The sequence below is a fragment of the Balaenoptera ricei genome, chromosome 15 (assembly GCF_028023285.1).
Source record: "Balaenoptera ricei isolate mBalRic1 chromosome 15, mBalRic1.hap2, whole genome shotgun sequence".
NCBI lineage: Eukaryota > Metazoa > Chordata > Mammalia > Artiodactyla > Balaenopteridae > Balaenoptera > Balaenoptera ricei.
This window is the reverse complement of record NC_082653.1, coordinates 19,482,051-19,498,233: the sequence shown is the minus strand read 5'-3', so window position 1 is coordinate 19,498,233 and position 16,183 is coordinate 19,482,051. Positions and strand designations below refer to the sequence as shown.

Genomic DNA, 16,183 nt, shown 5'->3' with positions numbered 1-16,183 from the left:
CTTCCAGAGGTGGTGGGAGGGGGCGGTTCCTACCCAGAGTTATAGATGGGATTCCGAGAAGGCTGAGAGGGGCTTGGAGGAACCTAGACAGACGACCTTGCCTCCTCTAAGAGTCTGGGAAAGGAAAGGTTCTGGGACCACCTCCCTGTCGAGGACATATGGGCAGAGCTGCCGCACCAGAACAATGCCCCAACCCCCTACGACCCCCGATCTGTGGAGTCATTGAGATCCTGGTCCGATGGTGCAGTGCCCTTCCTTGGGGCTGAGGGCTCCAGGCCTGAGTGGCAGCAAACGGCTTGCACAGATGGGCTTCCTGTCTGAAGGGTCTTACACCCCAAGACCTTGTGGCCGGATTCCACCTGCTTTCACAAGCCCTGGGGGAGAGGGGGCTAGGCCTCCACTCAGAGCCGGCATTCTAGGGCAATTCTGGTTGCTCCCAGCAGGTGCTCCAAGCAGGAGGGCCAGAATGGCAGGGCCCGCAAGCCTGATTGCCAGAAACACCCTGCTTCCCCATCAGGGTGGCAGCTCTCGGCTTCCTGGGTTCAGCCAACCTCAGAGCCAGCAGGCTAGCAGACCAGTCCTGATGCCCAAGCCTGAAAGCTCCGCCAAAGTGGCGTGTGCCCCCTCTCCGCTCATCAACCGGCTCCTGACCGGTGTCCGTACCTAGAGTGAGAAGCAGAAGACACGTTTGAGGCTCAGGTACCCACACACACGCACTCACACACTCAAGGGAGAGCTTTGCCCAGATTTGTCTGTTTCCCCACTGGCCGGGGGAAGGGTGAGAGTGCCGCCCAAACTGGGGCGATACTTGAAGAGGCAAGAGAAGAAAAGACAGGCGAACGCGGAGTCCTGTAAATAAACACCATTTCCATGGTTTTAATAAGCAAAATAGGAAACCATTTTAATAACCAAAAAACAGAAACCAGTCTGAATAAAACTACAATAGACTAGGTTTTAATATTTTCATATCATAAGCAGGGTTTGAAATTGATCCCTTATTGTACATGAAATAAAAACAATTTCTGTTGAGGCAAATTTGATTTCAACACAGTTGAATCCGTAAAAACCGAAGCTCGTTTCTGATGCAGGACAAATATCCACAATATTTAAAACTGCAAGCACCATGCGGTTCATACAATCTTGTTATTACTGTTAATTTATCAACTAATACAAACTCAAAACTGCATCCGGCCAGCAGCGCCAGCAATTTCAAATGAGAACTAAAAAATACGCTTTCGTTTTGGTATTTTTGTCAGTGCAACTTAAATCCTCTTACTGACCTGCAGGGGAAAAAAAGTAATAATAAAGAAAAAACACCCAGATCTTCCCTATAACTACTATACAACTGAAGGGGGCGGGGTTAACACCACCAATAACTCTCCCGCTATCTCGAAAGCAGGGAAAGAAACACACATAACATATTGGTCTAAAGAACGCACTTGAAAGTTGCAAAATTACTTGCCAATGTTTGGGTTTCTGGTACTTTCTGAGTGTGGTGATTGGTTCAACATAAGTTCAGGTCACCGTTGGGCAGTCTGGGCTGGTGAAGCCGGTCACCCGAGGAGCATTTCGACCCCAGCAATTAGTGCGGGCCTGGAGAGTTTCGTGGGGACCCTGGGGTGATTCTGGTTGCAATAAAAAGCAAACGAGATCTGTTTTCCTTTCCTTTCTTGTTAGGGGTGTCAACGTAGCCCTAAAACCAGGTGATGTGAGGACACTCCCCGGCCTCCAGGGTGTGAAACTCTGCAGCTGCCCTGCCCTGGTACTAGGGAGCTGGGACTCCAGTCCTCTTTATCCCAACAAAAACAAAACTGAAAACTAGAACGGGAGGAAAAGAGGACCGGAATGGGGCAGGGGAGGGGGAGAAAACATGCAATTTCCAAGGGTGCCCCAAGACAAAGTTGTTTTCTGATGCAAATGCCCAGAAGTTTTTTTTTTTTTTTTTTTTTTTACTTACAAAAAAATGCCATAATAATAAACCCAAACAAAGACACTCAGCTTGCTGCCAGGTTCTCTTAAGCGGTTTGGCGGGGCGGGTATTTACAAGCCTACAGCCCATAGACTGAAACCCGACAAGCAGCCACCGGAGTTTCCGAACTGCGATCCCTTCTCATCCAAAGAAACAAGGGGGATTATGATCCATGATCAACAACATGCTAAAGTTAAACAAGAAAATGGTACAAAATAGAAATTATTACCATACATGTCCAGCATGCAGGATTAATATTTTTAATGCAGATTTTCGTATTTTTTCTATATAATCGAGCAGGCAATAAAACTGATGAGATTTGCGCGCAGAACGTCCTAACTGAGGCCCGCGTCTCGGGGCTGAGAGCCAGTGTTCTCCGGACCCTGGACAGACAGGTCCGTCTGTCCTTCCTTCCTTCGCTCAGCCTCGCCTCGCGCCTGCCGGGACGCCAGGGTCCCTCTCCTTTCCTCTCCTCGCTTCTCTCTTGCTGGGCTGGATTACGCTCCGGGCCGCGAGGAACCGGCCCTGGCTTAACGCGCAAAGTTCAGGAAGCCAGGAGTCTCCAGACGGCCTTGGCGACTCCTCGCGACTATGCCTTGCCGCCCTCCAGCCTGGAGAAAAGTTGCTCTGGGACTTCCCACCCCCTCGCCTCTCTCTGGCTCTGCTCGAGTCTAGGAGCCGCCGCTGGCGCTCACCGCTCTCGCCTTGGCCAAGGTCCCCTGCCTGCCCGCGCGCCCTCCCGTCGCCCGCGTCCCGCGCGCCCTTCCTCCCTCTCCCTCAAGTCAAACAGGTCATGGCTGGGGCCGTGGCAGGGACAGGGTCCGGGGGAGTCCGGGGCTGGGGACACGGGACGGGGAGTCCGGGCCGGGGCAAGGGCGGGGGCCGGGAGCGGCCACGACTCACAGAAAGAACTCGGGAGAGGAGGGGCTGTCGCTGGTGGAGCCCGCCTCCCTGAAGCCGGAGTTGGCGAGTTTCTCGCACTTGACCTTGTAGGCGTCTCTTTCGCGGGCCAGCCGGGACACCTCCTGCTTAAGCTGCTCCACCTGCTGAATGAGCTGCGTCTTCTCATTCTCCAGGTGGTGTTTCTGCTGGACGCGTTTATACCTGCACGACTGGGCGTAGCCCCGGTTCTTCAGGGTCCGCCGCTTCTGCTTCAGGCGGATCACCTCGTCCTTGGTGAAGCCCCGCAGGTGGCGGTTCAGCTCGCGCACGGACATGGACACGAGCTGGTCGTCGGAGAAGCGGTCCTCCACGCTGCCGCTACCACCAGCCGCCGTCGCCGCGGCCGCCGCGTGCGGCCCAGGCCCGGGGTGGCTGGTGGGCAGCTGCTGCGCGGGGCTGGCCGCGCTGGACGGCGGCGGCGACGCTTGGTGATGATGGTGATGGTGCGGGTGCGCGTGTGGGCCCAGCTCGTCGTGCGCCACGCCGGCGCCCGGGTACGCGTGGTGCGGGTGTGGGTGGTGGTGGTGATGGTGGTGGTGAGCGCCGCGGAAGCCGTCGAAGCTCTGCAACGGCTGTGGCACTGGGTGCGAGCCTATGAGCGCCTCCACTGCGTCCTCGGGCGTCAGGTTGAGCGCCTCGGGGTTCATCTGCTGGTAGTTGCTCGCCATCCAGTACAGGTCCTCGAGGTGGGTCTTCTGTTCGGTTGGGCTGAAGCTGGGCGACGAGGGCACCGAGCTGCACGGCGTGCTGAGCGGTGTGGACGACACCGAGCCGGCTGGCTGCAGGCGCGTGCAGGGCCGGCCCGGGCGGTCCGCGCGCCCCAGCGGCTCCTTCTTTACGTCGAACTTGAGCAGGTCGAAGTCGTTGACGTACTCCATGGCCAGCGGGCTGGTAGGCAACTCGGGCCCCATGCTCAGCTCCGCGGCCATCGCTCACGCGAGGCGCAGCCGCCGCCGCCGCCGCCGCCCGGGGAAACTTTGCAGCCGGCCGGGGCGCGCCGAGCCGGGAGCGGGGGCGAAGAGCGGCGAGCCCGGGAGGTGGGGAGCGGAGGGCGCAGTGGGCCGGGGCCGCCGGCCAAGCCTTTGTCTGGGGACGCGGCGGCGCGCGGGAGAGTCCCGAGGCTGCCTGCGCCGCCCCAGAGCTCGGGGCTGTGGCCGAGCCGGGGCCGGGCCGAGCCGGGAGGGGCGGAGAAGCGAGCGGGGCGCGCGGCCGGGTCGAGGGGTGGCGCCGGGCAAGCGCCCGCCGCTCGCTCTCTAGCTCTCTTGCTCTTGGGCTCTCTCGGTCTCAGCCGCTCGCAGCCCGGCGGTGCAGCTGTGCGGGCTCCGGCGCAGCCGCTGCCTTTTATCGCCTCCCTGATGTCACCGGGGCGCGGGGGCCCGGGCAGCCCGGCGCGCTGGCCAATGGCTGTACGGGCCCCGCGGACCGGCGGCGCAGGGCGGGGCGCGCCTGACAGCTCCTCCGCCCCCCGTGTCAGCTGACTGGCGGCGCGAGCAGCCGGAGAGCCGCCGAGGCCTGGCGGAGGGCTGGAGCAGAGAGGGACCGCCGGCCCGGGCCCAGCCCCCCACCCCCTCGGTGTCCCGGCCCCCGCCCGCTCGCCTTCGGTGCCAGCACCCCCCCCACCCCCTCCACCACCATAGGCTGGGCCGCTTCGTCCACCCCTTCGCGCGCTCTCCTTCCTCTTTACCCTTGGCTCCGCCAACCCCAGTCCGTGTCACCCCCAGGAGGCTGAATGAGCGCCGGGACGACACCTCTCGGGTCCATTGTTCGCAAGCGTCCCCCGCCCAGTGGGGGACGCTCCGTGTGCAGCGCGGCCGCGGGCCGTGTGTGTGCAGTGCGTGGCTGTGTTTTTGCAGGGCTGAGAATGATTGTGTGTTGGGGGGGCAGGGTTGGGGCTCGAAGAGTTGTGTTCAAATCCAACTCAGCCTCAGAGGACGCTCCTCGGGCCAAGCGGGAGCCGTCCCCCTCCTGGCGGTTGTGGTGGCCGAGCCCCGAGACAGGACTCGGCGGGCCCCGCCGCTCCCCGCACACCCCACCCACAAATGCAAAAGATGAAGGGAGTGGGGAAGGAATCGGCCCAAAGGCTCTGAAGCCCTCTCCCCAGACAAACGCAGTGAACCCTGAGTTCTCCGAGGTTGGGGGCTGAGGCCAGCCCAGGACGGTGCTCCGGGTGGCTCTTGGCTGCTGGGAAACCGGCCCTGTTTTTGTTTGAACGTTTTGTAACGATTAAGCAGATCCCGGCGTCAGCCAGCCGAGGAGAGGCTCAAACAGGCATAAAGTGCGACCCCAAGTGGCCACTGTGCGCAAAGGCGCGCCGAATCGCGGGGCCCGCAACTGGAAGTCTCGGCCGACGACTCGGACCCAGCTGGGTCTTCCCAACCCGCCCAACCCCAGCCGGCCCGGAACGCAGGCTGTGTGTGCACCGGAGCCCAAGACAGGTTCCCCTAGAGCCACGTACAGGTTCTCGGGTCGGTCCTCGGACTCAGCCGCGAGTTCCACACTGATCTCCCCCCCCCATGAAACTCCGCGCCCCGGCTCCGGGGATCGGGGGGCGGAGGGGCGGAGGGGCGGGGAGGGGTGCTCGGCGGCGGCTCCCTGCTTGAGAAGATCCTAGGCCGAGTTAGGCGGATGGCCGAAAGCGGAAACGCCACAGCGAGGGGCCCCAGGGCTGTCAGATGAGAAACCTCCCCCGAGCGCAGACGGGGACCCCTGAGCGCACCGCACTAAGGCATCTAGACAGTGCTTGGGCGCTGCGCACCTTCCGTATCGGGTACAGGATGGCCCGAAATAAGAGCTCCCTAGACCCCGGCCCGGGCGCAGAAACCGGATAAATCGCAAATTCGCTGTACCCGGAGACCCGACCCGCCTCCCGCGTCGCTTTCTGCTCTTCAGCTTTGGGCGCGAGCAGCGAAAAGCAAGAGAAGCGCGCACTGGGTGAGTGTGTCCAGCCGCCGCCTGTGCGGGGCCAGCACGACTGACGCAGCGCGTAGGGGTCAGGTGGGCCCACTAATGCGGACGCGGCCAGATGTGTTTTCAAGTGTTAGAAGATAAAATATTTGCCTCCAATTAATTTTGAAAACTGTATTCTCTTGCGCCCTCGGTGAGGCTCGAGTGAGGTATGATATTGGGCCGCCTATTTTTAATAAAATGAATATATTTGAACTAAAACTTGGCCTGAAAGGTTTGGATCAGCAACTGTAGTGCTGGAAGAGCCCGTCTTCAACCCTCTGCGAGAAGCGTGCTCTCCGCAGAAAGGATCAGGCTGTCTCCAGAGAGAGCTTCCCGGGCGGCCCGCGCCGCCGCCCCGCCCCGCCCCTGCTCGGAGCTGGGCGCTGCGGACCAGCACCCTGCCGGTCCCTGCCGCGTTCTCACGCAGCCGGAGCGTACTCGGATCGCGGCTTAGCGGGGGAACGTTTCGAGGCTACGCTGGGTCGGCCGTCTCGGTTCTACGCAGACTATGGCTGAGGCTACAGGCGGCCAGGTCCGGACAAACGCACTGGCCTCTCCCGGTGCCGCTGAACCCCAGCCGGCAGCGCCCTCCTTCCCGCGGACACCGTGTCCTTCTGCGAGTGCAGTGAGGCGGCCGGGCCGGTCTGCGCCCTCATTGTGTCCCCTCTGGTCTGTCTGACCCGTGACGTCGAGGACCAAACCTGAGTCTCGGGAGTGTGGCCCATCGAGGCCCTAGGGTTCCTTCAGCCCCAGCTCTGAGGGTCTAGCCTCCTGCTCCCCTGCGGGCAGCCTGCCGCGGTCTCAGAGTCTCTAGCACTCGGGCTTTGTCTGGGCGGCCGCGTTCCTCTGTCCCTGTGCCTCTGTCTCGGGTTTCGGTTGCTCCCTTCCCCTGGGCTCTGAGTGAGATATCTGTCCATCCTTAGGTCCACCTTCCCCAATAACCCGTTTCTTTGCCGCCCTCCCAGCCTAGCCAGTCCCTCTTCTACCCACCCTACCCCCAACCACCTCCACCAAAAACTTGGAAACTGGGTAAAAGTGAAGCAGACGCTCAGGTTGCTCCGGAGTGAAAGCCGCTGCAGAGCAACCGACCTCACGGTGGGGCCCCGGCCTCGCCTTCCTGGCTCCTGCTGCGCTCCACCGCGCGGCCGCGGCGTCCCAAACCCCTTGGCATCCCTCTCCCGCCTGCCGACGCCGGCGCCTCCTCTCCGAGCCTGGGGGCTGTAAAGGTCAGCGTGCCGGGCTCCCGGTCGACGCGTACCCGGAGGCTACACCCCATCCCTGAAAGACTAGTGGGGTAATGGGTGGGGGGAAGAAAAGAAGAAAAGAGAAGGGCTGGTGGGAGAAGTGGAGAGTCGAGGAAGAGAAGTGGAAAGGAAGGAGGGCAGGAGACACAGGAGTAGTGCCCCAAGCCTCTTCTGAAGGGAAGCTAAGGAGGACTGGTGGCGCCCAGAGACCTCTTCTGAACAGTTTGTTGTTTCTAACCCCCCAAACTCTAATTTGAAATTTTCACCCCTTCTCCCTACCCACCCCAGGTTGAGCCAGAGGCGAGGCGTCTGAGCGCACCACCTTGGGATTCTTCAGCTACCGATGGTGATCAAGGAGATGTCCGAGCCACAGCGGAGCCTCGGGGCACCCCGTGTGGGAGTGGGTGAAAAAGTTACTCCCTAAGGGAACGAAGGGTCCACTGCCATTCGCCGGGTTCGAGGTTCAACGCGCCGCTCCCGGCCGCCCCTGCTCAGCCCGCCCGCTAACCCGAGAGTGGCGCGCTCTCCCGTGCGCCTCCAGACCAGCGCGGCGCTCCCAGCAGCCGCGTTCAGCCCCGAGGTGCACCGTACACCCGTCGTTTCCAGAGAGCTGCAGGTGTTTGGTGTGCGAGTGGGCGTCTCTGTGCGTGCATGGGTGCAGTGGGAGGCACTGCGGGAGGCGTGTGTGGGGCCGTATGGGTGGCGGGTGTTAGGGAAGCACGGCACGCGGAACGCTTCGAATCGCAGAGCCAGCAACTCCCGGCCTCTGCGCCAAGTGCGTTGCAGGATCGTACTATCCCGGGTCGCCAAACGGAAGCCGGTGGTCCCAAGGGCCCCAGGGTGAGTTCTGCCGGGGAGGAACCTGAGTTAGGGGACCCCCAAGAGCCTGCCTTCAGCGTTTGCATCACCCAGATGTCGAATCGCCTGTCTCCTCCAAGGAGCCCTGAAATCTCGGCTACCTTCCCGAGGCCCTTGGGAGGAGGGGATTCTTTCGCTGCCGCTCCCTCTGAGCTTCCCAAGGTCTTTGGCTTCCAAGAAGAGGCAGAAGATAGTTCTCCCTTCCTCTTCCTCTTTCCCAAAGGCAACTGTCACTTGCAATGTTCCCTGCTTCACACAGTGGCCATCAGATTCTAACCCAATGCTTCTTAATAGGTATTCTTGGGCTTCTGGATCCTGGTGGCCTTAAGCATCCAAAGGATACAGCAGGTCCCAGTAGGGAGCCAGAGTTACCCCAACTCTGCAGAGACTTTTCCCAGCTCCCTCCCTTCAAGACCAGGGACACCCAACGCCTCCCCCCACGCACACTCACACTGGGAATGGGAATTTATTATTAAAACTATTTTACCCACTTCTTTTTACTTTGTTTTAATGGGAATTCTAGAAGTTTTTTGAATGACATATGTGGCTTATATTCTCTTCCTATTGGACAGTGCTGTGTTAGACAACCACTGGGCAGTATAGCTTCCAATACAGATGGGATATTTAATAATAATTTCCAGTCCCAACTGTACGGAGATTTTCAAAGCCTTTATCATTCACTTTTTCCTTCAATTCTCACAACTCTATAAGGTAGTGACTATTACTATCTTTATTTTACAGAGATATGTGGGCAGGTAGGCAGGTAGGTAAATACAGATGTATTGCAGTGTCCTAAGAGTTTTATCAACTCATTCAGTCCCACAGCTGCCCTTGGAGGTGGGGAGGATTATCCCCATCTTACACAAAGAAAGAAGCTCTGAGAGGTTAAGTGATTTCTTTAGTGACACACTGGCGACAAGCCATAGCTTCTGGCCCTAAGTCCAGTACTCTGAATACTATGAAGCACGTGGTCTTGATCTCGACTGGGTGGCATCCCAGGGACCCAGGTGTCAGCACAGCACTTCAGCTGCTCTCTGGGTCAGAATCTCCAGCTCTCCGCAGACTTAGTGGTTCCTTTCAGGTCACAGTTGAGCCTCTAGCCTTTGCCAAGTCTCTGCCGAGGGCTCAATTATCAAGGCAGTGATGAACGTGTCCGTCCTCTGGTCGACGGCATTCAAACATCCTTGGGCTCACTCGTGTTCCCTTCCCTCTTCCCTGACTGTGTGGGGCTGGAGGGTGGGAGTTAGAAACCAAGGGGGGATGCAAGCCAAAAGAGAGAAAGTTTGCAGAGTCCTCTCTAAGGTCCTGTCCTTTACCCTTGGCCTCAACCTGACCCCTAATCTTGGCCTTGATCCTTGGTCCTGCCTCTGGCCTGAGTTGGAACTTCAGCCCGTTTGACCTTCAGCCCCCATCCATCCATATGGTGGGGTGGGGGGAGAAGATGGCTCAATGCTGATGAGAAGTTCGCTGTCACTCAAGGCCAGTGAGGGATGACCAGCAGGGCTCCCTCCCTCCACTCCCTCCCCATGACCCCAAGGGCAGCATTAGAGACTCTGAAGCCTCACCATTGCTCCCCAGGACGGAGGCCCTCATCCCCCCACAGCTCAACCATCACTTAAGACCTCGGTTTCTCCATCCAATGCCTTCACCCTCATCCAAGCCACCCTCATCTTTTGCTTGGATGACTACAGAGGCCTTGGTTCAGACTTTCTTCTTCTCCCCAGGACAGTAGAGCCAGTTTTCATGTTATATGAATCTGTTCATTCTACCTTCACCCCCTATTCCTGGGCTTAACTACAGATTCCTTCAATACTTGGACAAAAAACTGAATTCCTTAGCATGGCCTTCAGACCCTGAATGATCTACCTGCTCCTGCCAACTTCTCCCACCTCATCTCTCACTGTACCCGCCCCCCCACACACACACACAAAATGCTCCAAGCACACTGCCTTCTGTAAGTCCTTCCACAGCCCAAGCTCTGTCTTCCACCAGGCATTTGCACATGCCATCCCCCTGCCTAGAATGAGTCAGTCCCTTGGTTCTGAAGACCTTAGACAGAAGAGCTGGTCTGTGGCTCTTCCCAGGCCTCAGAGGAACTTGGGATGTAGCTGGGAGTGGAGGTGGGGAGAAGAGCCCAGGAGCCAGGGTAAGGTCATGGTCACTCTGGGGAAATCACACACACGAGAGTCATGCGGCAGGGCTCCCCTCCATCCCTTCCCTCTCCAAGCTGCATCAGCGTAGACCTCAGATTTGGGAGAGGGCTTAGGAGATAATACAAGGAGGTCAGGGAAAGGCTTTGGTCAACGAGTCCAAATGTTTTCTGCTTGAGAAAACATGTTGCAAAAACAGATTCCTGAGCCACAGTCTGGCTTTATAGGTCTACATGGAGCCTAGGAATTTGCATTTTCGTAAGTTCCCTAGGTAATTCTGATGTTTGGGGTCCAAGAAACACACTTTAGGAAATTATATAGAAGTTGACAGTTACCTCTGTATCTCATACCAGGAGGAACAAGATTACAGTTGTGGAATAGTGAATGAATGAATGAATGAAATTAGCAACTAGACAAACACGGATATTGCCTTGCAGTAGATATCTCAGAACCCTCAGGCCTTTCCTGAATACCCTTCAGCCCTCTCCTCTCCCTTGATTAACAATCATTCCTAAACCAATCCTTACCCTTCCTCTTTAGACCAAGGACCAACTCAGGAGAAATCTGGATGATCTCAGTGATTCCATCCCACTGGTCTCCCCTCTTCCCTTCTCCTCTATCTGGATGTTCTTCAGGGGCCCAGGGGTCCAGCTTCCCACCACATTCTCATCACAGCTTGGGGAGCAAGCTTCTGAGTACAGGGAAAGTGGGTGGCACCATCCCACTGCTGGAAACCGCCATCCAGGGCTGATGGAGGGAATAATGTTTGACTGCATCTGAGCCCAGGCTCATTTCAGCCAGGAATTTCTGTGGTTACTCAATCTCTTTCTTCCCTTTCTTCTTTTAAAAATGAATTATACAAGATACACAAGCCTACTTTCTCATTGTAAAAAAATGCAACAATGTAGTTTTAACAGATATGTCTAGAGCTACAGCTTTGCTTTTTATTTTTATTCAGCAACTTCTGCGTCCATACGTCGAGATCTACTTCTTGCTTTTTAACTCATGCGCGACAGTTCGTCCAATGGATGCTCTGTAGTTTTTTATCCAGTCTTGTATTTATGGACATTTAAATGCTTTCCCATCTTTCACGATTGCAAACAATGTTACAACAAATCACTTTTTACATGCTCCTTTTTGCGTGTGTACAAGTATGTCTCTGCAATAGAGAGTAAGGAATGAAATGGCTGGACTGAAGGAAAGATGAACACATTTGTAACGTTAACACTGTCAAATTAGCCTCTAAGAAGATTGGATCTCTTGAAATTTCCACGGGAAATATATGAAAGTAACCTGTTTCCCCACAGCCACGCGGACAATGGATTTTAACAAGGTTTTTCATTTTTTCGTGTCAATTCTACTTATGTCCATTCTGTGACCAGTACTGGGAGATGAGGCACAGGGGTGGGCATGGCATCTTTCCTCCCCTCCAGAGAACTGCAAACCTTGCCGTTGCAGCTGGAGAGGCAGTGTGGTGATGCTGGCAGATCCCCAGCAAAGGAGCCCTTGGTTCTGTTGGGGGGGGGTTAGAGGAGGGGTTGGCTGATAAGGCTGCACTTAACTAAGGCTTTGAAGGCTGAGCAGATACGTATCAAACAGAGAAGTACAGGAAGACCCAGGGGTAGGCCCAGCCCAAACAAACACACAGAACAGAGGTACCATCTCAGGCACTTGGGGGTGCTATTTCAAAGAGGCTAGATTTAGAGCTGCAGGAGCCAACACTTGAAGGGCCTTGAATGCCGTGCCAGAGTCAGACCCCATTCTTGACTAGAAGAACATCTCCACTTGGGCAGGCATTTTTCTTTGTTTGTTTCACTGCTGGGCACATAGTAGGCACTCAATAAATATCTGTAGAAATGAAAAGGAGCATCCCAAAGGTATTTAAGCAATGTGCTTACTTTCTCTTTCATCTCTCATGGAGACAAGGTGCCCTCAGAGCCCGGGACTGGAAGTCTGGCTCCATTCTGCATGCTGGAGAAACGGCACAGACAAGCCCGGCTCAGGAATCCGTTCCTCGGTCTCAGCCCCCCAACCCGGCCCTGTGCCAGGTCCCTTTCACCTCTGCCCATTAGAGATTGCTTTTGGTTTCTGTGTTGACAACCCCTGTTTCTGTGTTTGGAGCGACTGTTCAGTGCCATTTCCTGATTTAATATCAGAGGCAGCACGGAGCAAGGATGCACACTTAGCAGTTTTTGCTCCAAGTATTTTTCAAGTTCCCTTTTGATGTAAGGGTTGGGTTTGCAGCTTCCCTGATCTTGCTGAGCAGGGAGGGACAGATGGGGGCTGAGGCTGGGAACCGGAGGTGGGAGGAAAGGAGAAGACCCAGAGAAGATTCATCCCGTGCAGCTGAGCTGAGAGACTCCAAGCTCCTTTCTAGAAAGGGGGATGGTGGAAGGCTCAGCAGAGACAGAGGGGCGGGTTAAAGGGTCTGCTGGCAGTTGTGGCCACCGTGAAGCAAGGCTGCTATCACCCTTCTGTGTGGGTGTACAGATTTACATGTGTCTGTACATTTATGTCTCTGTCACAAAAACAAAGGACTAAAAAGCTTAAGTAAGCTAACGTTATGCAATTCAAAATACCTGAAAATAAAAACAACATTGGTTCAAAGAAAAATTTAAGATAGATACAGCTCCCAGGGGCACTCAGGTTATTTTGACTGAGCATTTACCATACACGAGGTCTTCTGCAGGGCTAAGTGTCGGGGACAACCTGAGGAACTCATCTTCTTCAGGTGGAAACTAATTTTCCAACTAATTGACTATGGTCAATGCAGTGATGGAAGCATGCACAGGGCAGTGCGCGCACACACACAAACACACACACACACACATACATGCTTGAGGACAGGACATGGGAAGAGACTGGGGTCTTTGAAGGCCCTGACCCCCCCACCTATAGGCACCCGTGTGACCTGCTGTTGGTCGCATATTTATCTCTCTGCCATCCGCCTCTGGGACGCTTCCCCTGACCCTCTGTGTCCTTTAGGGTGTCCTGAGGAACAAATGCCAGGACAAGATTAGACATGCAAGAGGTTTACTGGGGACACGCCTGTGAAGGATAAAGGATGAGGAAGCAAGAGGAGACAGGGAGAGCCTTCGGTCATGGAGGTGGGCCTGACATCTGGGAGAGGGGAGGGGCAAGGAAGGAGGGCAGGAGGGAAGAGTCGAAGACCACAGCAGTGTTCTAGAAAAGTTTCACCCAGGCTGGTGGGGCATCCCTGGGCCAGGGTCACGCATTTTGTAGGAAAGGGCCAGCCCCGGCATCACGACCCTGTGCTCCATCACTGGCTGAGAGCAACGGAGAGGAAATGTAGCCTCAGCTCGAACACACTGGGGGATCTCGAGGGGTGGTAGCTAGGACTGTCAGTCACCTCTGCTCCCTGCAGCAATTTCTCCTGAAGGAGACTTAAAGCCGGGCATTTCCATGGCCACCACACCCTCCTTTTTCCACCCAATCAGGGCAGACGGCCCAAGGGAGTGAAACTAACACCAGCAAGCATCTTGTTGAGTGTTTGCTACCTGTGAGGGTCCATGCCACGTCTAGCTTAGGACATCTCAGTAACCCAATGTAATCTTATGAGATAGAAACTGTTATCATTATCCCCCGCCCCCATTTTATAGACAAAGAGGCTGAAGCTCAAATAAATGAAATCACTTCCCAGAGGCCATAGCTAGCAAGTGGCAGAAAGAACATTCAAAGTTGGTTTGACTCTAACCACTGCACTAGACTGCTTCGGCCAGGAGGAGGCTTGGGAAGGGTAAATGGGAGGCTCATTTCTCTCTTTGCACCCATCTCTCTTGCTGCTGATCCCTACGATGTGTTAACCACACAGCCGCCAAGAAAAACCCCTCAGGTCTCATCAGGGCCAATGCCAGCCCATTCCAGGTTAGCACTGGAGTACAACCATCCTGCCAGTCAGCTCCAAACAGAAAAGCCAGAATGCTCACCTGAAGTAGGCACTCTCCAGCAGCCACATATGCCTTTTTCTAGAGCATCACCTCCTCCAGGAAGCCTCCCTGACTGACCCATGTTTCCATAGCACCTTATACTGACCTCCATCCGTGCATTTATCACACAGTGTCCAGAGTGTCTATTTTTTCTGTTTCTACCACTAAACTGGGCTCCTCCAGGACCCAAACCGGGTCTAAGTCATGTTGTGGTCCCTAGCACCCAGCACATGGGGACCTGGAACTAGAGGGGTGGCAATACATGGAAAGGATGCTCTGATAAATGAAGCCTGGTCCAGGGCATCGAGAAGACTCTCTTGGAGGATATAGGTCCCTTTTCCTGAGACCATAACTTTGTCCTTGAGGGATACAGCCTGCACTCCCCAGCTTGGCCGCCAGGGGCCTCATCAACCCCCAGGCAGTATTAACCCCCCGGGGCTTCTTGCATCTCTGCAGCAAATCCATCCCTCCCACTGCGGCCCCAGCATCTCTATAGGGACCAGGCCCTGGCCCTCCAAGACCTCAGCATCTGCTCAGCCGCCACTGGCCCGGTGGGTAGCCCCAGCCAAGGAGGAGAGTTATTTTTATTTATTTCTTCTTAACCATGAACTTAATTTAGCTGCTAATCAGGTTACCATGGTGACTTGCACTGGATTTATAGCAGTTTCCTAAAGTGTCTTTTTCGCACTCTTTGGGTAAATGAATAAAATTTGGGTGATGAGCAAAGCGCATAAATATTGGGTGTCCTAGAAAAAGGTCAGATGCTTCCGTTTTGTATTTGCCTTTCACCCGGCCTGATGTGCTTAAGAGAGATCCATGACTCTGGGCGGTCCCCAGGTTTCTCTCTTCTGCCCTCCCTTTGAGGCCTTCAGTGGATCCTTATTGCCAATCAGGTACAGTCTAGATTTTTGCCTTGCTTTCAAGGTCTGCCCTTCTAGCCTCACCGCCCTAATGCTCTACGTTCCTTTCCCCTGTGCTGCTCCCCGAGTGCTTGTGCCTCTGTTCCTTTGCCTGTGCTGTGCTCAGGACTGCTTTCAGAGATGTCTCCTCTGTCTTGGGAGTGATGGTGGCCTGGCTCACCTTGGGATCACAGTGTGGCATTTCAGGACACCTTTGAGCCCTCTTATTTGTCCCACTACCACCTGGCAGGTGTGCAGAATATCATGCTAGCCAGCCAGGAGCACAGGGCAGGGAGGCAGCAGAGAAAGGAAATGAGGAGTTGGCATTTTGACAGTTTTCTGCACAGTCTGGAAGGCTCATCTAGTGTTCCAGCCCAGTGGCTGTGGGGTGGAGGGGACACCGTTCATCTCCCCTCACCCCATGGGCTCAGAGGCACTCCTGCCTTGGAACAACCAGAACCCCTCCTCTCCCGCCTCCCCGCGGCTCCCAGAAGGGACAGTGTCTCCGGGCTGGAGGTCACTATTTCCAGGTTTCCCCTGAGGATCTCGGGGCTGGTTGCCAATCAGTCCCGGGATCAGCCACCGTCCATTAGTGAGCGCCCAGGGCTCAGGGCACCAGTGGAGCCACCAGGCGCTGGCGCCGGATCCTGCTCAAGGAACCCGAAGACACCTTTCATTATTGTCTTGGTCTTTGTTATCGGCCCAACAGGAGACCACTCTGGGGACCTCCCGGGTTGCAGGAGGAACAGTCCAGCCCGTGCTGCCGCCCACACTGTAGGCGAGGCTATGTGAGCTCATTGGGTTACCACCCCTCTCTGAGCCTCACCTCCCTTATCTGGAAGATAGGGCTGTAGTCATGGCAGATGTGCTGACATCACTTCTGGCCCTCCTGAACTAGGAGCCAGAAGAACTGGGCTCAGGACTTTTATTTGCTTTGGCTTCAAGACTGAGGCCAAGGGAGAGGAAAGTTCGGTTTCCAGAATGCTTTTGGGAGGATGAGGTTAGCAGGCCTGGACATCTACGATAGTGAGTGACCAAGACAGGAAGGTCTGTGATGTGCCAAGAAAGCCCTAAATGGCTACAGTGACTTTGGCAAGCATGTTTGTACATTTTCCTCCCCACAGGAGTTCTGCCCCAAATGAACATGACTCATGGGGTATCGGTGGGGAGTAGAGAGAGAGCCCCCTCTACATGGGCATGGAAGGACCTGCGGATCCAGATACAGTGG

The 16,183-nt window shown here is 55.7% G+C and overlaps 1 protein-coding gene across 1 annotated transcript; it reads right to left on the bottom strand.

Annotated features, from left to right (window-relative positions):
- Positions 1-852: 852 nt before the first annotated feature.
- MAFB (MAF bZIP transcription factor B) lies at positions 853-4,235 on the bottom strand. Its single transcript, XM_059897416.1, has one exon. The coding sequence runs from the start codon at positions 3,838-3,840 to the stop codon at positions 2,869-2,871; it is 972 nt and encodes a 323-aa protein (XP_059753399.1). The 5' UTR covers positions 3,841-4,235; the 3' UTR covers positions 853-2,868.
- Positions 4,236-16,183: the final 11,948 nt, after the last annotated feature.

What these genes read in the sequence shown, in the direction of transcription:
- MAFB (XM_059897416.1), bottom strand. Translation starts at nt 3,840, where the DNA reads ATGGCCGCGGAGCTGAGCATGGGGCCCGAGTTGCCTACCAGCCCGCTG.